A 26402-nucleotide genomic window follows, 5' to 3' on the forward strand; every position below is an offset into this window, starting at 1 on the left:
GAAGAGGTTAGGGGGGTGCTGGATGTCTGTCTTGTTTATCATTGAATCCCCAGCATGGTGCCTGGCCCTTAGTAGGTTCTCAGTAAATTGTTGGCTACATCGAAGGGGTGAGGAGTGGGATGGCGAGATGTAGATGATGAAGAGGCTTTTATAAAAAATGATGGTAGGAAATTATGAGGACCTGATCTGAGTTTGTGGCAGTGAGGATGACAAACCAGGGACTGCTAGGAGAAATGTAGGAGGTAGAATATATGAGACTTGGAGATTTAATTGGAAGAAGAGAGAAAAAGGTAAATGGAAGCTAGGATGATTCCAGGTTTCTGGTGTGAGTGTACGAATGATGCTCCCGTGTACTACTACAAAAGGGAAAAAGGAAAGACAGTGGTTTAGGATTGAAGGAGATTATGATAACTTATGGTGAGTTTGCAATATTGATGTGACATCGAGGTGAAAGTATCAGGAAGGGCATCAGAAATGTAGGCCTGAAGCTCAGTAGAGAGGTCTGCTGTTTAGCCACATGGAGGTATGAATATATAAATACAGATGTAGATCTAATCATGTTTATTATAGAAAATTTGAAAAATACATAAAAGCTTGAAGACATCACCCATAAAAAGGAGAAACTGTCTTTGATGGAGGAGAGTGACTTTCAAATATTTATGGTGAAGGAACCAATGGTCCTTTTTATTACTGGCCTAGGATTACAGCACTTTTTAAACTAGTCTTCCCATGTCAAATCTCTTCTTCCAACTTATCTTTTATACTAGGTGTCGGCAAACTTTTTCTGTAAGGTGCCAAATAGTACCTGTTGTAGACTTTGAGGTCTGTATGTGATCTTCATCACATATTCTTTGTCTTTACTTTTTTATAATCCTTTGAAAATGTAAAGAACCATTCTTAGCTTAGTGAGCTATACAAAAGGCCACAGGCCAGATCTGGCCCATCGACGATAGTTTGTGAGCTGCCGCTTTAAACCTCTGCCAGAGTTACCTTCCTCAAACGCACCTCTGGTCATGTCACTTCCTTATCCACTTCCTGGTAACTGGCTCTGGACTGCCCAGTACAATTCACACATTTTAGCCTGGTATCCGAAGCCCTCACACACTGGTCCTGACATTCTGTCTGAATGCATCCCGGGATACTCTTGGGCCCTTGTGCTTTTTCATTTTACGCTTTGTCCTCTGTTTTCTCTACACCTTTTAAAATCTTAGCCATTTTCCAGGACCAGTATAAGAGCTATCTTTCAAGTAAAGCCTTCTCTTCCCCAGAAGTGTATTTTTTCTGCTCAGAACTCTGCCTTGTATCGGATATTTGTCACTTCCCTTTTAGTTTATAAGGCAGAGGGCGCTATCTGGAGTGACATTGTCTTTATTACATAGGATGCTTATCATAGTGCCAAACCCACTGTAGGTTCTCCAGAGATGTTTGTTGAGTGGGATGTGATTGTGTGGGGGAGGAAGTATAAGAAAGGACGAGAAGAATCTTGTTAATAACAAGTTTTCAACAATAACATGGTCCTGGGGACTACAGTCCAAGAACACTGTACAGCAAAGCTCTGTTGCATTTTTATCCCTATGGATTTAACATTCTGTGGACTTTCTCTGGTGGAGAATATAATTGGAATATTCCCAAAGCAGTTTAATTGGTGTGTGGTGGATGATATTCAGTGTACAAGCTAATCCCTGCTGTTCTTTTTTTTATGATAGTCTAAAGAAAAATTGATTAACAGCTTAAAGGAAGGATCTGGTTTTGAAGGCCTAGATAGCAGTACTGCAAACAGCGTGGAACTAGAAGAACTTCGGCATGAGAAGGAGATGCAAAGGGAGGACATACAGAAACTGATGGGCCAGATACATCAGCTGAGATCTGAATTACAGGTAAGATACATTACTGTTCAGCTTCACAGACAGCCATTTACCCTCAGGTATTAGTAGCTTGAGACATGATGGATTCTGTATTTTGGGGGAAGGGTATTGGTGAAATAATGTACGAAACTTTGGGAATATTAGTTACCATATAGAAGTGAATCTAAAGCAATAGGTTTCTTGTCCATTGATTGACTTAAAGTTATAGGAATAAGAAAGATAGGTAACCAGATTGATTCATTCAGCAAATACTTACCAGGTATTTGCCATGTGCCAGGCATCTTCTAGGCTTAGAGCTATAACAGAGAACCAGACAGTCTTCATATTTATGGACCTAACATTCTAGTGGTTAAAAACAAATGAGATTTGGGCTTGTTTCTAAAACTAGGGTGTTGTCTAACATTAGAATGGGCTTAGGGATGATCTTTTATAGTTTCACGCGTAATCTTATAATTTATAGTTTGTGTAATTAATATATTTAATCGAAAGGTAAAATTGGGCCACTTATTTATCTTAAACATGGGGTCTTTGACATAGAAGGGGTCTCTGAGGATGGGAAAGATAAAAGTGTGGGGTAATGAGCCTTCTGTTCTTAAAAAAGAAAAAAAAAAAAACAACAACTTTCTTCCAAGAATACTTATCCATGCATTAACTTAGGAAATTACTGATTTGTAAGATGTACATGAACAACAGTGGCAGGTATGGAAGTTGTGAGAATGGGCTGGCTTGTCTGGGATATGGGTTTGACTGTCAGATCTAGATGCAGATCCTGTATCCTGGCTTTGGCACTTAGTAGATGTGTTACCTTACACCAGGTACCACATCTCACTGAGCCTTAGTTGTCTCATCTGTAGGTTGCAGATGAGAACAAGGTTCTCTTGAGAATAAGGGATACTATGTATAAGGGGCCTAGCATTGTTCCTGACACATAATAGGCTCAGTAAATAGTAGCTGCTATTATTTCGGGGTTTTTTTCTTACTGTCCTTTAAAGTGTAGGATCTTTTTTCTCTAAATAATTTTGAATTCCAAAGACTTAAGTCCCATGAATTTGAAATTGAATAAATGCTAAACTTTTTCCTATCTATTCTGTGTCTTTTGTGTGAGATTGTGAAAAATATGATTTGTTTTACTTTAATATCTCATCCCTACCCCAGCACCATTGATGACACTGACACATTTTTCTATCCTTTCTCAAGAAGTTTATGAAATTGATAATAAGGACTGTAGGATTAGGTCTGGCAAAATGGAAGAATTGTTAATTACAGCAGCTTTCATTTGCTGAGCGCTTCATGTGCCAAGCGCTGCACAGAGCCCTCGACATATGTCCTTTCATTTATTCTGTACCAGAACCCTGTGAGGGAGATGATGCATTCTCATTTTACAGTTTGAAGAAATTTAGGTGCAGAGAAGGAAAGTAACTTGCCATGACTCGTAAAGTAGCAGAGCCAGGATTAGAACGCAGCCTGTCTGGTTCCAGGACATGTATCCTTAACCACTGCACTTACTGCCTATCTCTTGAGAATTCATCGGATTTAGTCAAATTTATAACAAAGATTAGCCTACTTTCTACTCACCTTGAAAATGGTAGGGAAAAATAATTTAACTTATTGCTGTTTTCCACTAAGTCCACAAAGTTGTGTGAATTTAGAGTATTTTACTGTGGTTATCTGGGAGTATCATTAATCTGTCCGTTCTTTGAAACAATATGCGAAGTGCCAGAGTTTGTGGAGATGAGTATATAACACAAATGTACCAAAAGATAAAAAGCAAAGTTAAGATGCCAGTTTTTGTTTCATGTAGTACTGTATGAATGGACTTGTGCTTATTAACCCATAGAGGGAAAATACAGAAACCCAGAGCAATGTTCTTTGCCACTAGTGGATTTCAGAGATATCTAGAAGCTGGTTTTTGAGTTTGAATAAGTGACACCAAGTGAAGAAGTTAGAGTGAGAAATATGGGAAGATGTGAAAACAGATGATAGTAGTAGAGCTAAAAAAGAAATATACTAACCTCAGGTGATATGAGAGAAAAGTTATTTTCACTGTATGTTACTGTATGTTGATACCCACACATGTACAAAAACTAATTATAACCTGCAATTTCAGGGGACTAAGGCAGTGAAGTCCTTTTGATGTTACGTTTCTATTCTTGAAATTGTTGCTTTTGAATAGAGAGATACATCTCCCCGTGAGCCGCTGTCTGCTCACGGTCATTAAACCAAATGGTTTCTGCTGCAGCATCCTGTCCATCTCTCTCACCATTTGCCGTGTTATATAAGGAGGTGCCAGTTTTTGTGCTCCGTTTAGTCTGCGTCTGTGTCTCATCCATCTTTATCCCCCCAGTGCCTGTTGAGCCCTGTTCACAGCACATTATCATCACTCAGTAAATACTGAACTGAACAGTTCATCATTGCTTTCACATGTACGGTTCATCTTTTTAGGATATGGAGGCTCAGCAGGTGAGTGAAGCAGAATCAGCAAGAGAACAATTACAGGATCTGCAAGACCAAATAGCTGGACAAAAAGCAGCCAAACAGGAACTAGAGGCAGAATTGGACCGACAGAAGCAGGTAAGGATTTTAGATTGATGATTACCTAGGAAGACTGTCCACTAGCGGTCATATGAGGAGACTTCTAGTAAAGCAGCTTACTGAAATTCTTAGAGGATGAGCTCAGAGGCCCCTCCTACCTTATTACCAGCCCACCCTCCTCGTTGTTCGTTTGTTTTAACAGGTGAAATATAGCGACACAAAATGATTTTGAGACTTGCTTAATATCACACAGCTAATTAGAGAACAGAATAGAATCCAGGATTCCTGTCCCAGAGCCCAGAATTCTTTCTACTGCTCTGTCTGTATTTTATTGTATCTCCTTGTCAGAGTATGTATATTAGAACGCTTGAAAACATCAGTCGATTTTTGTGTTTTATCAGATTTTTACTTTCTAGAAACAGTAGTAACTTCTATTTAATAGAAATATAAATACAACATTAGTGCCATAATAGACTGCTTTTTCTGTTTTGAGAAAAAATGCTTATAACAGACTTTACTTACAAATCATGTTTAAAATTATATTTCGTTATTCAATTAGCAGTTGTCTGCTCTCCAAGCCAAATTATTTTACTTCAATGTACTTATATGATAGTTTCAGTACTAACACGGTTAAACATGTTTACAGTCACATTTTCACAATAAGAATCTATATTTAATATTCGTAACATCTATAATTTACTGAGTAACAACATCGTTATAGGTACTTAGTATACATAATCTTATTTCACCTTCACAATAAAATCACTATTCTCTTCATTTTACAAAAGGGAAAGCTTTGTATATTCCTCAGCACATCACTTACAACGTCTCCAGCTTTGCATATTTATATTCTTTGAAGATTTTTTTCATTAGGATTTATCATTTCTGAAACTGGTTCTATTTTCAGGGAAGTGTTTGTTTTTATCATGACAGTGATTTCCTGAGTAGTAAGAGAAAAATTCACTGAGTAACAACCTGTAGGGTACATCATAGGCTATCTTAGATAATTTGCTTGTAAGATTAGCTCTCCTTTCAGAAATTGCATTTTAATTTATTTAAGGAGCTAGTATATATTAAAAGGCAAGAATTTGATGTTCTTGATGTTTAGTGAGATAACTTTCATTTTATTATGGCCGATGGTTTTACACATCCACTTGCAGTGTGCCCTTTTCTAAAATGAGGGAATTAAGTAGAGGAAAGTGGAGCTGAATGTAGCTCTAGGCTATTTATTTAGTAATCAGATGTTCTGGATGGGAAGTACTTAATCTTGGGATTAAATAGTCCTTTAAGTAATTTAAGTAAATTTCAGCCTTAAATTTTATGCTAGCCTAGAGCTTAAAAGAAACTGGGCAAACCTTCTTGTAAATTGTGATTCCCCTACCTAACCTCATTACCTTCCTCATTTTCTCTTTTCTCACTTATCTCAGTTTTTTTAGTCTGTGAAGTGAGCAGGTTGAACTAAATGTCTAAAGTAGTCTCTAGCAGTTTGATTCCATATCACGTTACTTCTTCATACAGCTCCCCTTACTTTGCACCGTTAAACATAATGCTTTTGAAGGTACTTAATGATTTACTCTTTCTTTCCTGGCATTGCTTTACTCTTTAATTCTCACCTGACTCTTACCGATCCTGTCCATCGTACAAACTAGTTTGGTGCAGTTGTTAGTGAATTTGGAGGTATTTCTTTTTTTCCTCTCTCTGTGTTTTATCAGTAATGGAGCAAAACAGGTGCAAGATATTGCCTGATAAAAATAAGCCCGTGAAAAGCTGCCCAAAATCATCAGGGGCATGCAAATTGAAACCACAGTGAGATATCACTACATGCCCACTATAATAGCCACACTTACAGAGACTGACAGTACCAAATGTTGGAAAGGTTGTAGAAGAACTGGAACTCTCTCATATTCCTGTAGGAATGCAAAATGGTACAGGCATTTTGAAAAGCATTCAGAGAACAGTTTGGCAGGTTTTCTTCCTTTATGCTAGGCATACACTTATCATATGATCCAGCAGTTCTGTTCCTACATTTTTCTACCCAAGAAAAATGAAAACATATGACCAATAAAGACTTGTGCTCTGGGACTTCCCTGGTGGCACAGTGGTTAAGAATCCACCTACCAGTGCAGGGGACTCGGGTTCAAGCCCTGGTCCAGGAAGATCCCACATGCCACAGAGCAGCTAAGCCCGTGCGCCACAACTACTGAGCCTGAGCTCTAGAGCCCATGAGCCACAACTACTGAAGCCCGCGCACCTGGAACCCGTGCTCTGCAACAAGAAAAGCCACTGCATTGAGAAGCCCACACGCTGCAACGAAGAGTAGCCCCCGCTCACCACCACTAGAGAAAAGCCCGCACGCAGCAATGAAGACCCAACGTAGCCAAAAAATAAATAGATAAATAAATTTATTTAAAAAAAAAAAAAAGACTTGTGCTTAGATAGTCATCATATACAAATTGATACATCATGCTGAAGTATTAACTTTTCATCAGATCCCTTGAAGTCTGTTCATTTACTCATTCAGTATACACGCAGCACATATTGATCAAGTGTCTACCTTGTGTCAAGCATTGTTTCAGGTACTGGAGATGACATAGGGAGCACTGACTTAGCTTTTGTTTATTTGTGCCTCACTTTGTAGGAATTCCACTACATGGAAGAAGACCTGTATCGAACAAAGAACACATTGCAAAGCAGAATTAAAGATCGAGAAGATGAAATTCAAAAACTCAGGAATCAGGTATGAAGCAGCATTCACAACTTGAGCAAAGATACCATTGTAAAACTACATTTTTTTTTAGAGATACAGTAAGACTTTCTTTTCCTGTATTTTCACCTGAATCCTATTGTTGGAGTAGTGAGGTAAGTTATTTTCAATGTGATATAGAATTTTCATCGAATGCCATTTGAGTCTGCATTTGCTGTATTCTAGGGCTTGCTTCTTATACAGGTATCTTGTAACCAGTCACCCAAGGAGATGTGGGTTACTCCAGAATTTCATACCATCTAACTTCAGTGGTAGTTTTGCTGATTGCCAATTTTACAGTTGTGTTTTCCTAAGAAAAATCCAACGATACATTTTCTTATTAATAGATCTTTCATTAGAGTCACTAAGACCTTTTTATAACTGAAAATGTGAAACATAGAAAATAACATGTGCCTACCACTCAGATTTGCCAGAGTCTTTATCATTAACTGACAAAATCGTGCATTCACTTACCCTGTCATTATACACTGTCCTCTCTTATGTTCACATGATTGACTTAATAAATAATGAACTTATTGATCATTTAAATAATTTGCATAAAGATTGACTAGTTCATTTTTCAGTTAGGTGATGACTTTGTTTGAACATGAAAAGTCAAATAATTTTAATTTTTTTAAGTTCTTAGACTTCTTAGTAGTCCATAATTTAAAATGTTTAAAAACTTTAAATTTTTATGAGTTGGGGACAGCTAACTGATTTTGAGTGTTCCCTTCTCCTTCCCTTTCCTACATTTGTGAAATGATTACAAATGGTAAGATGACTTGCTAACAGAAAATTAAAGAAAAGAAAGGAGCATAAACCATCAATCAGTTTAATGCTTAGGTAAACATTCCAATATTTTAAAAATATTTATTGAGTACATACTATGTCTAAGATATTGTGGTATTTCTGTTAATCAAGAATTAACCATAGGAGGTTATCTCTGAAAGATTTTTCATCTAAGTAAGAAGGAAGTTGTACAATTTAAAAAGATATCAACCCCTTAATACACTGCAAACAAAACAAAACAGAACAAAACCCCACTCAATTAGTGAGTTAAGATATATACTGAGTGAACAATAAAAAATGCTATTTCTGCTTATCTTATTACCTTTGGGCCTCCTCGGAGAAAAATATCTTTGTTAAAACATTACATTGCATGGGAGTTCCCTGGTGGTCCAGTGGTTAGGAGTCTGCCTTCCAGTGCAGGGCACGTGGGTTCGATCCTTGGCCGGGGAACTAGGATCCCACATGCTGCGGGGCAACTGGGCCCGTGTGCTGCAACTGGTGAGCCTGTGTGCTCTAGAGCCTGCACACCACAAACTAGAGAGAAGCCTGTGCACAGCGATGGAGAGCCCGCTTGCCACAACGAAAGATCCCACATGCTACAAAGACCCAATGCAACCAAATAATAATAATAAAAAAATTACATTGCAGTTTGACTATTTTTTCATTCTTTAAAAACTATTTTATGGGACTAGATAAAAACTTGTGGGAAAAAATGAACCTTGATCTTTATCCCCTAATTAGACTTGTAAAATTAACAAAAATTGATTTGGAATGAAGCTAGGTGTAAGCTACAAAGCTCCTACAAGAATGTATAGGGAAATCTTTTGCAATTTGGGAGAAGACAGATTTCTTAGGACACAAAAAGCACTAACCTAGACGGAAAAAGTGATAAAATTGGACTTCATCAAAATTAAAAATTTTTGCTTGTCAAGAGACTCCATTACAAAAATGAAGAGAGGTCAGCAACAGACTGGGAGGAGCTAGTTACAATGCATAGCACAGCTGGCAGAGGGTTTGTGACCAGGATAAGGACTCTTACTGAAACTAAAGAGAGGCACAACTACTTTTCTTTTAATGGACAAAAGACTTGGGTAGACAGTTCACAAAAGAAGATTATGAATAGCCAGATAAGAACATAAATAGGTGCTCAAAATCATTAGTCATCAGGGAGATGCAAATTAAAACCTCAGGGAGATACAGCACTCCACACCCACTAGACTGGCAGAAAGTGGAAAGATGGGCAATACCACGCGTTGAGGATGTGGTGCAGTTGAGACTGTCATACTCTGCTGGTGGAAGGGTACAGTAGTGCAGCCACTTTGGAAAACTGGCTGTTTCTGATAAGGTTAACAACATACATCTAACCTATAGCCTCAGATATTTACTCAGTCTAAGTGAAGCCATATGCCCACAGAAAGACTTTGTACAGGACTATTTGTAGTGGCTTTGTTCATAAATAGCCGAAACTGGAAACAACTGAAGTGTCTGTCAACAAGTACGTGGGGGCTTCCCTGGTGGTGCAGGTTAAGAATCCGCCTGCCAATGCAGGGGACACGGGTTCGAGCCCTGGTCTGGGAGGATCCCACATGCTGCGGAGCAGCTAAGCCCGTGCGCCACAACTGCTGAGCCTGCATGCCACGACTACTGAAGCCCGCGCGCCTAGAGCCCGTGCTCCACGATAAGAGAAGCCACCACAATGAGAAGCCCACGCACAACACAGAGTAGCCCCCACTCGCCGCAGCTAGAGAAAGCCTGTGCACAGCAACAAAGACCCAACGCAGCCAAAGGTTAATTAATTAAAAAAAAAAAAGTACATGGATAAACACATTGCATACTACTCAGCGATAAAAAGAAACTACTGATACAACAACATGGATAAATCTTTTTATTTTTTTAGTTTTTTTAAACATTATTTTATTTTTGGCTGCATTGGGTCTTTGTTACTGCATGTGGGCTTTTCTCTAGCTGCGGCGAGCGGGGGCTACTCTTCGTTGTGGTGTGCGGGCTTCTCTTTGTGGTGGCTTCTCTTGTTGTGGAGCATGGGCTCTAGGCACGCAGGCTTCAGTAGTTGTGGCGCATGGGCGTCAGTAGTTGTGGTGCGCAGGCTCAGTAGTTGTGACTCGCAGGCTCTAGAGCGCAGGCTCAGTAGTTGTGGTGCACGGGCTTAGTTGCTCTGCGGCATGTGGGATCTTTCTGGGCTCGAACCCATGTCTCCTGCGTTGGCAGGCGGATTCTTAACCACTGCGCCACCAGAGAAGCCCCGGATAAATCTTTTTAAAAAGCCACACACAAAAGTGATCATACCGTATGATTCCATTTATAGGAAATTCAAGAAAAGGCAAAACTAAATTCTGGTTATAGAAAGCAGCGCAGTGTTGTCTGGGAGTGATGGAAATATTCTGTGTTTTTATCTGGGTGTTGGTTGCACGGTTAACACGTTTGTTGAAACTCATTTTATACTTAAGATCTGGGTATTTCACTGAATGTAAATTTTGCCTCAACTCAAAAATATTGAAGTGTGGAGTAAGTAGATTGGGGATCACAGTACAATCTTAAAATTGAGCATTCCTTTTTAATAGTAAGTAAATCTTAGTTTATACTCAATATAATTCCATTTCGTAGTTACTTATTGTAGACCTAGCCCTGCAATTAATTTGTGGGAGTGCTGTAAGCGGTTTAGAAGGAAGGAAGCTTGATGGATGGTAACTAGACTTATTGTGTCGATCGTTTCACAGTGTATACAAATCTCAAATCATTAAGTTGTATACCTGAAACTAAAAGTCAGCTATACCTCAGTGTAGCTTGTAGTTTGCCCTAGGTTGTAGCTAAGAAGTGGCAGAGCTGGGGTTTTCAGCTTAGATCAGTCTCTCAGCCTCTTTTCCAGACTGTGTTGATGCAGACAGTGATTCTTGCCCTCACAGAGCTGAATGGCAGTTTCATTGAGGAGGCAAAATTGTTACCATAGTGAAGCTAAATGCCAAGATAGTCAGTAGGAGTCTAAAAGAAGGCTGAGATCAGCTCGGGCTGGAGTAGTTGGAAAGGGCTTCAAGGAAGAGGCTTTGAAGGGAGGCAGAGCCTGGAGAAGAGAAGGGGACTGGGGAGAAGAGAAGGGGACTGGGTTTGCCCAAAAGGGAAAATTTGAACAGCAGAGCAGAGGCCAAATGGGAACAGAGGAAGATGATACAGGTGAGAGCAAATAGAAGATGGAATGAAGTTATTAAGGAGCAACTGTCAGCCAGACCCTACTAGGAAAATTCTCCTTTCATATCCAAAGTGCCATGTGCAAAAGGCACTCTTATCCTCACAGGTGAGCAAACAGATTGGGGGAAGTGTAGCAACTTGTCCAAGGTCAGGTAGCTAGGAAATTGCAGTGCAGAGATTGTGGTTTTTGCAGTGCACCACAACTGTTGACTTACGGAGGGTTTTGAATCCAGGTTGAGAAGCTTGAACTGTGTCCCGTGTACCAGTGCTTTCAAATGTTTTTGACTGTGATGACATAGCAAGAAATACAATTTAAGTCATGTCTCTATACTCACACACACTTACACGTATAAAACCAAAACAGAAGTTTCACAAAAGAATACTCACACACACTGTGTGCTGTGCCCTCTTTGTACTATTCTGTTCTGTTTTTTTAAATGGCAACTGTGACCCACCAAATTGATTTCATGGTCCACTAATACAGTTTGAAAATCGCTTCTGTAGATGGTGAAAGAATCGTAGAGTTTTGAGAAATCATTTAATGCCACGGTTTACCTGTGGGAATGTAGTAACGTGGTTTCTGTGTTGTGTGCCTTTCATTTTATGTAGTAATCTTATGAATACTTTGCCTTTCAGCTTACGAATAAAGCTTTAAGCAATAGCAGTCAGTCTGAGTTAGAAAACCGACTCCATCAGCTGACAGAGACTCTCATCCAGAAGCAGACTATGCTGGAGAGTCTCAGCACAGAGAAGAACTCTCTGGTCTTCCAGCTGGAGCGCCTTGAGCAGCAAATGAACTCCGCCGCTGGAAGCAGTAGTAATGGGTCTTCTATTAACATGTCTGGAGTTGACGGTGGTGAAGGTAAAAAAAAAAAAAAAAAATAGGGAATCTCAAAAGAATATTTCATTGCCTTAATTTTCAATGTTGCTAATTCAAACATGATTTGAAAAGTTACAGAAAGACCATTTTTGTTTAAAAAGCTTAATCTAACAAAGCAGCCACTTTTCTCGAGGCCTGGGCTATGCACTGTTTGATATGATCGTTCATGAACTGGACAATGGGCTGATTACTATCCCACACTGGTTTCGAACCTGGAGAAGAAGGCCCAGGACACTTAACAGGGTGGTGAGGACAAATAATTCAGTTGAGAGGGGCTTTCAGGAATCTTAAAGTAAGACTTGCTTTAATAACCATAATTATTAATATTAAAGTTAATACATAGTCTCATGAGTATATCCGTGCTCTATAATTTTAATGGAGAAATGTATAGATTCTCAAAATACATGATCAAGAAGAATATTGAAGATTTTAGCATAAGTTTCAACAGATCGGGTTTTTAGTCTTAGAACTTCATAACTACTTTGACTACAAAGTAGTCATTCAACAAATCTTAGTTCTTTGGCTTTACATTTTTAGAACTTTTTTTCAAATAACATGTTATTTTATATATATTTTTTAATAACACAGTCTCAGTATAAAAAGAAATGCAAAAAAAAGGAAATTAAAATCACTTGATAATCTATTGCCCTCAGGTAACATTTTGGAACATCTTTGTCCAGACTTTTTTCCTATATATGTTTGCAGTACTTGTTTTATTGATTTTTAATTTTTTTCATATTAATATATTTTAATAATATATTTCATACAATATGTATATATTGCTTTATAGAAATTTATCACATGAAAATACTGTAGTTTGTTTAATCAGTTCCTTATTGTTGGAGATTGATAAATGATCAGAAATGGAACTGTTGGGTCAACAAGTACACACATTTAAAGGCTTTTGATTCTTGTTCCCGAAATCAGCAAATAATTATTAAGTGCCCACTCAGTATCAGGTGCTGTTGCAGAGATACAGTGGCCAACAAGAGGCCAGACTCTCTGCCCCATAGATCTCACATTCTGGTGTCGTGGGGGAATACAGGGGAGGAGACAGGCAGTAAACAAGTGGTATGAGCTGGAGATATGTGCTACAGAGGGAAATGGAGCAGAGAAAGATGTGCAGGGTGCCACATGTGAGGAGGGGATAATAATTTAAACAGGGTAGTCAAGGAAGACCTTGTTGAAAAGGTGGCATTATATTAAAGTCCCAAAGGAAGTCAGGTAGTAGACTATGACGAGATCTACAGAAAAAGTGTTCCAAGCAGAGAGAAGTGCAAAGGCCCTGAGGCAGGAGTATAGCTGGCATATTGCAGGAGACGAGTGCAGCTGGAGTAGACTGAATGAGGGGCCAGAACTTGGAGGAGGCTGTTTAGGTCTGTATAAGGACTTTTACTCTGAATGAAGTCGGAAGCCATAGAAGGGTCTTGAGAGGGGTAACTGAGCTGACCTGTATATTTTAACAAGATGTCTCTGGCTGCTGTGTCAAGAGTAGACTGCAGAGAGCTAAGCACTGAGGCAGGGAGACCAGGGAGGGGCATGGTATTAACCCATGTAAGACATGCTGGTGACTCAGACCAGAGTGGGGATGGAGGGGGGGTGGGTTCAGGATTTGTTTTAAAGGAAAGCAGGTGGAATTTGCGGGCAGATCAGATGTGGAGTTTGAGAGAAAGGAGTTAAAGGTTTTTGGAAAAGTGGAGTTGTGTATTGAGATGGGGAAAACTGCAGGAAGAGAAGGTTGGCAGCAAGGGCAGGCAATCAGGATAACAGTGCGCGGTGTGCTAAGTTGAGATGTCTACTAGACATCCAGATGGAAATGAAAGGCTGATGGACGAGCCTGGAGTTGGAGGTGGGCTGGGCTGGAGATGCGAATTTGGGAGTTACCAGCTTTGTAGAAAGGGTGTGTGGCCCTCACTCCTGCGGGCCCAGGAAGAAAGTGCCCATTAATGCTGCCTCTCACCAATACTTGGTAAACTCTGATTTTTGCTAATTTCATAGGAAAATAATTTTCTTAGTTTTTGAATTTTGATTTTTGCAGGTATGGAAGTTTACATATTTAAACTGTCTTTTTTTTTCATGTTTTCACCTTTGGTTATTGCTTAAAAGTTGACCTTGAGAATTTCTTCCATATGTAACATAAGGTATATTCAACTGTAATTTTGTTAGAAAGTTGACTTTGGTGTCTGTACGTTAATTACTTATTTTCTTGTTTAAACAGGCACACGTCTGCGAAACGTTCCTGTTCTTTTTACTGACACAGAAACTAATCTGGCAGGAATGTATGGAAAAGTCCGCAAAGCTGCTAGTTCAATTGACCAGTTTAGGTAAGCAGCGCCAGCACCAGTGAGTGACGGACCATATTTTTGTAACATTCTCCAGTGATTTCAGTCATAGTGAGTCCTGTCCAGCAGACCTGATATTGATTGATTGATTGACTGCGCCATGCGGCTTGCGGGACTAGTTTCCTCACCAGGGATTGAACCGGGCCCCCTGCAGTAGAAGCGCGGAGTCCTAACCACTGGGCCACCAGGGAATTCCCAAGCTGATTTTTTTTTTAAAATACTTATTTATTTATTTGGCTGCACCAGGTCTTAGTTGCGGCACGCGGGATCTTCGTTGCAGCATACGGGATGTTTAGTTGCGGCACGTGGGATCTTTTTTAGTTGTGGCATGCAGGATCTAGTTCCCTGACCAGGGATTAAACCCGGGCCCCCTGCCTTGGGAGCCCGGAGTCTTAACCACTGGACCACCAGGGAAGTCCCCCAAGCTGATATTTCAGTGTCATGAAATTGCTTTAAGAGGTCTGCCAGTGCCTGTGTTTTGTTGAAGGTGTTTAACTCTGATCATTTCTCTTCTTTCTGTAATAAACTCTGTTTGAAAACTCATTAAATTTCATTGAGAAAGCCTGTATCATGTAAATGCATCCATTTGAATGTTTTCTCTCCTTACTTCATCATATGGTTAGAATAAAAGATGCCGCTATATATAAATGAATAGTCCTTATTTTCATATATATTTGATATATACTATATAAATAACAATTTATATATATCTTATATATATTTATAAATAAAACTTTTTATACTAGTCGTCACCCACCTTATAAAGAAAACGTTTTACCAGTATATGTGTATAGCCTTGATAAAGTTCATATCTAAATAACCTACTAAACTCTCTTGCCTTTTAGTTTTTGTAATTAAACATAGTTGAAATGAATTGCTGCCTAACAGAACAGTCTCTTCTTACCTTTTTGTGTCACGATAGAGCTGTGGTGTTAAAAATGAGGATGATTTACTAACTTGGATTCCTGAAGCCATGAGCCTTGGATGCCATAGTCACTGTCTCCACACTACTGAGCACATCTATTTCAACTATTAATGTATTCAACATACATATTAATTTTTAGAGAACATATATGCAAGGCAAGGCATTGTGCTAGGGGTAGTGAAAGAAGCAGAAGGGCGTAGAAGAAAGGTGTATCTGTACATGTATCCGTCTTAGGGAAAAAATGTTGCAGAAAGGCATAGTAATAGGTCTGGACATCGTAATGCTTCCCACTCTTCAAGTGTTTACTTGAGTTTCTGTAGTTGGGAGCCTTTTAGAAGTTTGTGTCCATGCTGAAGCTCCCAGATTAGCTATTTACAGGTTCATTCCAACTAGACTCTTTTTTTCCTATTCATGTGTTCATACTTGTCTTTGGTTCCTAAAAGAAAAATGATTGCTAGAGGGACCAAGTTTGCCTTCTACAGTTGTAGCTGAAGAATTAAGAGGAATAGCTTGTGCTAAAAGCTTAGCAGTCAATCCCCAAATAATGATAAAAGTATTTGTGCACTGCTATGATATTTTATATGGTTATTTCAAGTAATCATTTAACAATCTACTATAAAAGAGAAATAACCTGTCTTTTGTGGTAGCCACATAAATAGTTTAAATGAGTAAAGTCTTAAAAAACATGATGAGATATTACCACAGGAACATGTTTTGAGTGTAACTCTCTCCTCTCTCTCCTCCCCTACCACTTGCACAGCATCCGTCTGGGAATTTTTCTCCGAAGATACCCCATAGCACGAGTTTTTGTAATTATATATATGGTAAGTAAACTTGTTTGCAAAAACAGTGCTGCATTTGATTTTTAACTAGTTTTTTTCAGCTGCTGATCTTTTTGACTAAACTTTTAGCAATCAATTTTGAAAGAGAATAGAACTCATTTTTGGTAATTAAGGTTTTTTTTCTTAAAGTATGCAAGTAATGTTGATAATTCATTATGTCTAAAAAATAAATTGCTTGAAGGCTTTTCCGACAGTAAAACTAACCGTAGTGCAGTTTAATGATTACCTTTATTTCCAAGCCCCTCCAGTGATACAATACAAAACAATTGATTTCATTTTTATCTTGAAGTAAAGTTTAATTATTTCCATGTGTTTTGCTTTATTTCCTAAAGGGATCTCAAAGGTGATGTATTTTCTTTCTTAGATTTCTTAGCTCTAATAAAATGGTTACCATAGTTTGGGATGCCGTGTCATATCTTCTGTGAGCCTAAAAAGCCCACTGACTGTTCTGAGTGGGGATGTCTAAAAGTAGTTGAACTGAATTAAGACGGGCAATTTTCTTGCGAAGAAATAAAAGCATACTTAGAAATTTCCTTGTGAGCCACTAGAGGGAAGAGTTACTCCTTTAAACAAAAAGGTTTTAAGATGAGGGGAATGGGGAGAGCGAAAGAAAAAAAATTGAATGGCATCAGAAAGGATTCAGAACATGCGCACATCTGGGTGGGGAGATTATGAGGAACACAGGCACCCTCTGTCAGCATGAGATGAGATGTTGCACTTCTCGTGTGCAAGGCACTTCGTGATGGAACCTCATCATGTCAGCACCACCATGAGGGAGTTAGTGGAAATGTATCACTGCAGGTCCTGTTCTGGACCCTAAATCGACCTCTGAAACCTGACACATTATTCCTGTCAAGAATGTCTTCCCATCTCCTCTTCACCAAATCATGGCTAAACCCTCTTTCAAAACACCAACCACAACTCTGTTCTAAAAAGCCTTTCCAGCCAACTTCATGTATAACTAGCAGTTTTAATCAGGCCATCTACTCTGCATTGTAATCCCCTGATGGGTTCGTTATGTGTACGTGTGCATGTTGTGAATGTGTTCAAGACTTTGCCCCTCTCAACTGAGAATGCTGTAGGTATTGTAGCTCTTTATTACCTTCCATTGCACTTTTTAGTTCATTTGACTGTACAGTTGTTTCTTCCTTGTTTATCCAGTAAACACGTACTGCACGCCTGCACTGTTGCAGACACACTAGCCACAGGAATACAGAGACAAACGAGACATAGCTCCTGCCCTCAGTGCACTGCACAGTGGGCCTTTAGGGAGGATTGATTTATTGGCTAATCCATAAATTGTTTTTTCTTTCTTCAGGCTTTGCTTCACCTCTGGGTCATGATTGTTCTGTTGACTTACACACCAGAAATGCACCATGACCAACCACATGGCAAATGAACTGAGCCAGGTTGTTTTGGTGATTGGTCATCTCTCTCCAGTTTTGGGGTCTGCAGAAGGGTCACTTGCCTGAAATTCCTGAGAAGGGTACACAAGATTATTTTATCACTACAGGCTTTTAACTTTTTAAGTTATTATACAAGTACTCTGCTACCAAAATCTTCTTCTGATTTCCTTCAAATGGTAAGAGTTTCTAAAAACAAAAATAATCTAACGAGCTCAGCTCTTGCTTTTTCTGAGGTCAGGGGCTCAGTGTATATATGCATACACACGGAGATGCTGGGGGTGTCTGCCTCTGTACAGACCATCCTGTATTTTAGGTGACACTCGTTATGGGTTATAATCAGGGAAACTAATTGTATTTAGTGACATAAATAAAATGTTTTCTTTTTGATAATTCAGTCTGCTTTGTATTTTCATATATTTAACTTTGCAAATGTAGATTTACTTTTTACGTTGTTAAATGCTTGATTGGTATAAATCTTTCTATAAATACGTAAGTAAAATTTACTGTGCATTTTTCTTTTAAAAATAATAATTTTTCACTCCCATTTAAACAAGACCTTTCCAGATCGGCGTTCACGAGCAGAGCCAGAAATCAGAGCTGATGCCACTTGTAATTGCATTAGTAGTGTGTGCACTTCTTTTCCTCCCCCTCCCACCCCACATGCTGTCTTCCTTTAATTCTTATTCGTTCACCCATTGTCTTCCTTCACCTCTTTTCCTTTTCTCTAGCCTATACCTTGGGTGGGCTCAGGACATCCATAGCCCCTCTGGTAGCACTTAGGAATCAAATTTGGTTTAACACCCTTTGTGTTTTTAAAATACTCCAAGGCAGAGACTATATAGAGTTATTCTTTGAAAAGGGACATTTTCTTTGCCTTAAGTCCAGTATAATGTCTGTTTTGGCTTTCCTTGTCATCTACATGTCTGAATTCTCATTTTGTCCATGCCGGGCACTGGCAGTCTCTCTTCATATATAATTGGCATATGTAGATCCTGGGCTGGGCAAAGGGTATAGTCCTTCCTGTCAGGAATGCCTTTGCAGTAGCCTGCTGGTGCCTAACAGAAAACCTGACCAGCTTCTATTCTTAATGATATTTGTACTATGACTTTAATTGTCCTATAAATTCTTCAAAAGTTTTGGTATGCTAGATGTATATGTTTCTTATTTTTCATCAGAGAATGAAGTTTTAAAGGTCATCTTAGGTGTGTTTGGGCTTTTTTCCAATTTAACATGAATGAAAAGGGTAGAGAGTTCTATACCATCTAAAAGTGGTATGAGATTTTGGAGGGTAGGGTAGAGACATGTTATTAAATCTACATGTCATAGTTTTGTTTTTTTTTTTAAATTAATTATTTTTGGCTGCGTTGGGTCTGTTGCTGCGCACAGGCTTTCTCTAGTTGCAGCAGCGGGGGCTACTCGTCATTGTGGTGCGGGAGCTTCTCATTGCGGTGGCTTCTCTTGTTGTGGAGCACGGGCTCTAGGAGTGCGGGCTTTAGTAGTTGTGGTGCACGGGCTTCAGTAGTTGTGGCTCACGGACTCTAGAGCGCAGGCTCAGTAATTGCGGTGCACGGGCTTAGTTGCTCCACAGCATGTGGGATCTTCCCCGACCAGGACTCAAACCCGTGTCCCCTGCATTGGCAGGCGGATTCTTAACCACTGCGCCACCAGGGATGTCCCTAGGTGTCATAGTTCTTCTTCAGGGGTGATAGCCTATTCGAGTCTGAGCTGTGAAGTCAACGTCTTATCTCAAACAGAGTGAAGAGTTTAGACTTATTAATATCTTTTAGAGGTTTTTTTTTTTTCTCTTCTAATTTGGAACCATTTCCGGAAAATGATTCAAAGCAGGCTCTGTGCTTAAGATGGAAAATGGCACCTGCTTCATCATCGTGTATTGCCGGACTTCCCGCCTCTGTGCGTCCTCCTGGCTTCTGTTGGGATGGCTCTAAATCTTTTGTTCAGTTTTTATGCATTCTTGGCTTTGGAAATAGTTTGACAAAGTGTTTCTGAGATTATTTTTCTGAAGTTACTTAAATCTTTAATTGACTTTCAGTTTCTGTATTCTTGACCACTAACACACTAGGGGATTTTTAAAAGTCTCCCATTCACTTATCCTCAAATAACATGAAACCTTCTTGACTTACTTAAAAGGATTGTGTGAAAGCTGAATTTTTTTCTTCTCAATGTACTGCTTTGTATTTATAGCTGTCAGTTGGAAAATAAGATTATTTTATTATCTTAAGATTTCCCTTTCTCTAGACTTCGTGCTTTCTAAAACCTACCATTTCTATTGCTGCAGAACAGAAACTTCAAAGGAAAAGCATGAGTTGTTAAAACGTGGAACTGTGTCTACCCTGGTTAGTTTTGTCGTTAAGGGAATAATGTCTGGGGCTGGACATTCTAGCCTTCATTTAGGAAGACTTACATACAACTCACCCTGGGCGGGGAAAAAACCAACCTACTCAAATATGCCTCGCTGGGCTCCAGCTCCCTACTTTAGGAGGTCAGCTGTATTGGAAAAGGCCAGTATGGGCATCTTGGGCTAGATGGAAGTAGAAGGACAAAACTGGCAAAGCCAAAGGGACTAATAGCCTAAAGCCCTTCAGGCTGTGATTGGTCAGAAGAAAGAAATGACAGAAAAATGTCTTGTGGTTATTCTGAACATGTTGAGGCTAGTATTCTTAGGAACTCTTTCCTGAGTGAGAAGGCTGTGGATTGAATGTTTCTGAACTTCTACAGTTCTAACATGTGGTCTGCTCTTCAGACACAGATTCCAACACAAACACCTCCAAGTAAAGAAAACTTTTTTTTTGTATGAACAGTTGAGTCATCAAGTGTGTTACACACAGAAACCTCATTTACAGATGTCTCGAAGAAAAAAAAGTGGTGGTAATATAATCTTAAGCCATCACAGGACTATAAGATAGTTCAAATTACATACCCTTGTGCTGGCCTCTTCTAGGAACTGGGAATAGAGTGGCGAACAAAAGTCCCTGCCCTCTTGGAGCTTACCTTAGAATGGGGAAGGCAGACTACAAACATACGCATAATGTGTCACTAAGAGTTAAATGCTGGGAATAAAAATAAAACGAGGCAAAGGTGTAGAGAGACGTGGGGGAGGAGAGAGGGCAGTCCTCCCTGTAGAGGTGACACTGGTGCAGAGCCTGAATAAGGTGACAGGCCATGCAAAGTAGAGTGGCAGTGGGTTAAAATGCAAAGCCCCTGAAAGGTGCTAAATTTGCTGAGGTGAGGACAGGCTGAACCCAAGGAGGTGATTTTCCTATGTAGTTGCGAAGAATACCAGGTCAATGAATTGGTACTTTCCCCCATAACTTCTTGGTCTCCGCATTCATAGTTAATGCCTCATCTTTGTTCAAGTCAAGGACAAAGAGAAAAATGAAATCCAAGAGCAGAGCCCTTCATATCTGAAGGCAATATCTCTCATCCTTTGATCAACCAGCCTAAGCACGGCTCACTGTCCGGCACCCCTGCTCTTGTGCTATCAGAGCTCATAGACTCAAAATGACATTTCTGATCCCGTGAGGACAAAGATACTACCTTTTTTATCCACTATTATATCCTTAACACCTAGAACACTGCCTGACACATAACTGGCCTTCAGTTGTTGTTCACTGAACTTCATTGACTGAATCAGGCAAAACACTAAATTCACGCATGACTCCTCGAGAGCTCCTCGGACCTTCACTCAGGATCTGTCCTGTCCGCGCAGCACGTCTGGTTTCCAAAGCCAGAGCAGAGAACTGTAACTGGCCAGGCACATTGCTAGTAGCGAGGACTTTGATTGGGCAGCTTGTCAGGGTTTTCCCAAAGAGGGAAAAGCCATAATAATTTAAAATATAAAAGCAAAAGGTGACCTGAGGATTTCGCTGGTCCTAGATGTTCATAGTGAAGACCTTTAATCATCAGGGAGAGTTCAGTCTTGCTTAATGACTCTCCCAAAAGACAGGCAAGGCTGCCTTACCGTGGAGAAGCCTTCTGAAAGCAATACGATATTTAGATTCACTTTTTGAAAGTTCTGCAAAGCAGCATGTAGGTACAATCAGGTTCTTTTCTAATGGCAAATTAAGTTTCCTCTCTACTCCGCTGGACCTCTCCTCTTTAGCCGATTAGCTTCTTGTGGTGCTAGTTAAACTGAGTTTACACAAAGTATATAATAAGGTTTATGCATGTAAACTTATCAACTATTAACAATTTGCTTTCACTCACAAATGTGGCTTAAGTCAACTGAACTCAAGAATTAATTAAAACAAATGTAACTGGAGCTAGAACATGCATTCTCAACGTGGGCTGATATCACCTTCAAGGGGGTGAAAATTGAGTTTTAGATGGGGAAAAGTATCTTACTGTTTATATTTATAAAGCCCAAATATACATGCGGTACATAACAGTATATCTGTGACATTAAGGTTTTATTGGGGTAGGGAGTAATAATGAAGAAAAAAAAAGGTTGAGAAATACTGGGCTAGAAAGATCAAGCAACCTAGATCCTGCCCTGGTGGAGCCTACATTCTTTTTTTTTTTTTTTTTTTTTAATTTTATTTTTTTATACAGCAGGTTCTTATTAGTTATCCATTTTATACATATTAGTGTATACATGCCAAACCCAATCTCCCAATTCATCCCACCAGCACCACTACCACCCTCCCTGCCGCTTTCCCCGCTTGGTGTCCATATCTACATCTGTGTCTCCATTTCTGCCTTGCAAACCGGTTCATCTGTACCATTTTTCTAGATTCCACATATATGCGTCAACATACAATATTTGTTTTTCTCTTTCTAACTTCCCTCTGTATGACAGTTTGTAGGTCCATCCACATCTCTACAAATGACCCAATTTCATTCCTTTTTATGGCTGACTGATATTCCATTGTATACATGTACCACATAATCTTTATCCATTCATTTGTCAATGGGTATTTAGGTTGCTTCCATGACCTGGCTATTGTAAATAGTGCTGCAGTGAACATTGGGGTGCATATGTCTTTTTGAATTATGGTTTTCTCTGGGTATATGCCCAGTAGTGGGATTGCTGGGTTATATGGTAATTCTATTTTTAGTTTTTCAAGGAACCTCCATACTGTTTTCCATAGTGTCTGTATCAGTTTACATTCCCACCAGCAGTGCAGGAGAGTTCCCTTTTCTCCACACCCTCTCCAGCATTTGTTGTTTGTAGATTTTCTGATGATGCCCATTCTGACCGGCGTAAGGTGATACCTCACTGTAGTTTTGATTTGCATTTCTCTAATAATTAGTGATGCTGAGCAGCTTTTCATGTGCTTCTTGGCCATCTGTATGTCTTCTTTGGAGAAATGTCTATTTAGGTCTTCTGCCCATTTTTTGATTGGGTTGTTTGTTTTTTTTAATATTGAGCTGCATGAGCTGTTTATATATTTTGGAGATTAATCCTTTGTCCGTTGACTCATTTGCAAATATTTTCTCCCATTCTGAGGGTTGTCTTTTCGTCTTGTTTATAGTTTCCTTTGCTGTGCAAAAGCTTTTAAGTTTCATTAGGTCCCATTTGTTTATTTTTGTTTTTATTTCCATTACTCTAGGAGGTGGGTCAAAAAAGATCTTGCTGTGATTTATGTCAAACAGTGTTCTTCCTATGTCTTCCTCTAAGAGTTGTATATTTTTCTTTTATAAATTTATTTTTTATTTTTATTTTTGGCTGCGTTGGGTCTTTGTTGCTGTGCGTGGGCTTCCTCTGGTTGCAGCGAGCTTGGGCTACTCTTTGTTGCAGTGCGCTGGCTTCTCATTGCAGCGGCTTCTCTTGTTGCGGAGCACGGGCTCTAGGTGCACGGGCTTCAGTAGTTGTGGCACGTGAGCTCTAGAGCGCAGGCTCAGTAGTTGTGGTGCACGGGCTTAGTTGCTCCGCGGCATGTGGGATCTTCCCGGGCCAGGGCTCGAACCCATGTCCCCTGCATTGGCAGGCGGATTCTGAACCACTGCGCCACCAGGGAAGCCCCTCCTCTAAGAGTTTTATAGTGTCCAGTCTTACATTTAGGGCTTTAATCCATTTTGAGTTTATTTCTGTGTATGGTGTTAGGGAGTGTTCTAATTTCATTCTTTTATGTGTAGCTGTCCGGTTTTCTCAGCACCACTTACTGAAGAGACTGTCTTTTCTCCATTGTATATCCTTGCCTCCTTTGTCATAGATTAGTTGACCATAGGTGCGTGGGTTTATCTCTGTGGAGCCTACATTCTAAGGAAACTGGTTTTTAAAGTCATGCATGATCTGCCCTCACTCATGAGCTTGAAGCCACCCCCACATCTACTACACTCCAGCCTTTTGTCCTGTCCTAGTCTGTTGCTGTTCCGACTATTCACTGCCTGTTCTTATGGGAAGATTTTACTTCCTGTCCCGCTGATGTCAGCCTTGGCCATATGACCTGACTTGCTTTGTCTGATGAAATGTGAGTGGAAGGGGCATGAGCCATTCCCAAGCAGAAGTTTTAAGCATCATCTTATGGTTTTGCCCCCTAACTTGTTCCTCCACCATGAGCCCAACATGTTCTAGACAGGGGCTGCTCCTGGAATGAAGAGGACGTAGAGCAGAGCCAAAACATGGCGCATGTCAACAATGGACATGTAGTTTGAACAAAAAGTAGAACTTGGCTTTTGTGAGCCCCTGAGATTTGGGAGTTTGGTTGTTACTGCCTCACGACCCAGCGATAGATGACTGATGGACCCACCAATGCCCCCTGCTTTCTCTCCACCTCCAGACCTCCCCTCTGCTTAAAGACACTTCCGTTCTTGGTTCCTGGCCCCTCCTGCTGTCAGCTTAGATGCTTCTTTCTCTATTAAGTCAGAATTCCTCCCTTCCCCTCCCCACCAAAAAAATACCAGGCTAGGTGTCTCTAGTAGGCAGAATAATGTCCACCCCCCAAATGTGTCCATGTCCTAATCCCTGAAACATATAAATATGTTATGTCAAAACATTGCAGATGTGATTAAGGATTGTAACAAAAGATTATCCTAAATTAACCAGCTGTGCCCGATGTAATCATAAGGGTCCTTAAAAGATGGAAGAAGAAAGCAGCAGAGTCAGAGATGTCATGACAGCAGAAGTCAGAATGATTGAATAGCTGGCTTTGAAGATGGAGGAGGGGCCATGAGCCAAGGAATGCAGGCAGCCTCTAGAAGCTGGAAAAGGCCAGGAAGCAGATTCTCCCCTAGAGCCTCCGCAAAGGATTACAGCCCTGCCAGGACTTTGATTTGAACCCAGTGAGACCCACTTCAGACTTCTGACCTCCACGACTGTAAGAGAATAAATTTGTGTTGTTTTTAGGCACTTAGTTTGTGGTAATTTGTTACAGCAGCAATAGACTCTGATACGGTGTCCTTCCCTGGTTATGAACCCCAATCACACAGTAGTTCCCTAAACATAATACTGACGCTGAATTGAATTGCCTCTTAACTTTCCATCACACCATCATTCTGGAATGAAGAAACAACTTTATAAACCAGGACTAATGAGGAACAGTGATGGGTGACAAAGTAGTATAAACCTAAGGGTGGATGCTACAACTTTCTGGCTTGCTTAAGCCAGCTGTGGTGCTGGGCAAGTCACTAAAATGTCTCTGACCCTCGATTTCCTAATCTTTAAGAATGGAGAAGCTGGAAAGATTCACAAAGGATTTCCCCAGGTAAAAAGAGCATTTTCTAAGTTGAAAGTGTATCCGAGTGTTAGTTTTTCATCGGGTGCTATGTTTATTTTAAAGCTGGATGGGAGTGAGAAAGTAGAAAACGGCCCTACTGACAAACAGTCAGCCATGTTCCCAGCTGGACATGAACAATACTCAGAACAAGACATTGAAAAGGCCACTCTTGTGAGCCCCCAAATTACTAACCGACCCCCCGACAAGCATTCCTCCTTTCTGAGCAATTGCTGCTGTTTCACCAATAACAACTCAAGCCCCATTTTAACTCTCCTTCTAGGTGACAGCCACTGAAGTACTCAATCACCCAGTTGCCCCTGCTTCTTGACAGCATCCAACCCAGAACAGGCCCTTGGTTCTTTAATGCCCCCCACAATCATCCAACACAAACACAAACCCTAGAAGAAGCCCCTCTCGTCTCCCCTGCTGGGATGCTCCTGAGGACACCTTCTCCTTGGCTGCAGCAAGCTTGGTAAACCTAACTTTGAAAGTTTGTGTTTTGTTTATTTGTTTTGACTACAGGTGTGGTCTTTGGTCCTCATATTTAATTCTAAATTCACAGACCCGCAAACAGGTTCGGAGACCCATCAGGGTCCTCTAATTAGCTATAAAAATGAGATCAAACATGTCTTTAGTTTGTTTTCATGTAGCCATGGGCTTGGACTGTTTGGTTACTGAACGTGTCAGCTTACCAGATCTGCCTGGCACCAGGTCTTCTGTGTACCTTCTTGGCGAGAACTTTCCAGTAGCTTTTAGTCACTGGAGAAAACCTGCCATATTTTTTCAAATAATGCTTCGTCCTGTGGCAAAGCCAGATGCATTCTGATGAGAGTTTATCAGTGTGAGGGGAAGCAGGTGTGTGTTCCCCGCTGCCATCTGATTTCTTTCTTTGAGTTCTAGAAGCAGACACTCCATCAGCCACCCAGGCAGGAGATTGCCTTTCTACAGAAGGTAAACAAGAGGGTTTGCTTTATTTTCAGCCATAATATTGGACCTAAAAAACATTTCAAATCACTTTTTTTAAAAATCTGATAATATTAGAGTAATATTCCTATTGTGAAAAATACAGAAAAGTGTAAAGAAGAAAGTATCATTCATCCATAGACCCATCACTCTAATAAGTCTTCACATCTGGGCCTGTTTCCTTGCAGTCTTTTCCCGTTGTGTATGTGTATGTACATAGGAAGGTCCAGAAGTGGAG

General features: G+C 40.0%; 1 protein-coding gene across 4 annotated transcripts in view; it reads left to right on the plus strand.

The window, feature by feature from the left end:
- Nucleotides 1-26034, plus strand: part of GOLGA5 (golgin A5) — a 42241-nt gene extending 16207 nt beyond the window's left edge. The window contains exons 7-15 of one of the 4 annotated variants that reach the window (XR_016392260.1): nt 1707-1877; nt 4308-4436; nt 7036-7134; nt 11767-11992; nt 14229-14334; nt 16038-16101; nt 17438-17701; nt 24554-24802; nt 25482-26034. Coding sequence is in view for 2 of the 4 variants with exons in the window: in XM_022576242.3 (XP_022431950.2) it covers nt 1707-1877; nt 4308-4436; nt 7036-7134; nt 11767-11992; nt 14229-14334; nt 16038-16101; nt 17438-17518 (876 nt within the window). In the remaining 2 variants the exon portion in view is untranslated. Of the gene's footprint in view, nt 1-1706; nt 1878-4307; nt 4437-7035; nt 7135-11766; nt 11993-14228; nt 14335-16037; nt 16102-17437; nt 17916-24553; nt 24835-25481 lie in introns of those variants that run through there. The other 3 variants (XR_002644892.3, XM_089908142.1, XM_022576242.3) reach the window with 3 other exon arrangements.
- The last annotated feature ends 368 nt before the right edge of the window (nt 26035-26402 follow it).

This window comes from Delphinapterus leucas, chromosome 2 (genome assembly GCF_059928025.1).
Source record: "Delphinapterus leucas isolate spDelLeu-1000000601 "Yukka" chromosome 2, BTC_Dleu_Yukka2, whole genome shotgun sequence".
Lineage (NCBI taxonomy): Eukaryota > Metazoa > Chordata > Mammalia > Artiodactyla > Monodontidae > Delphinapterus > Delphinapterus leucas.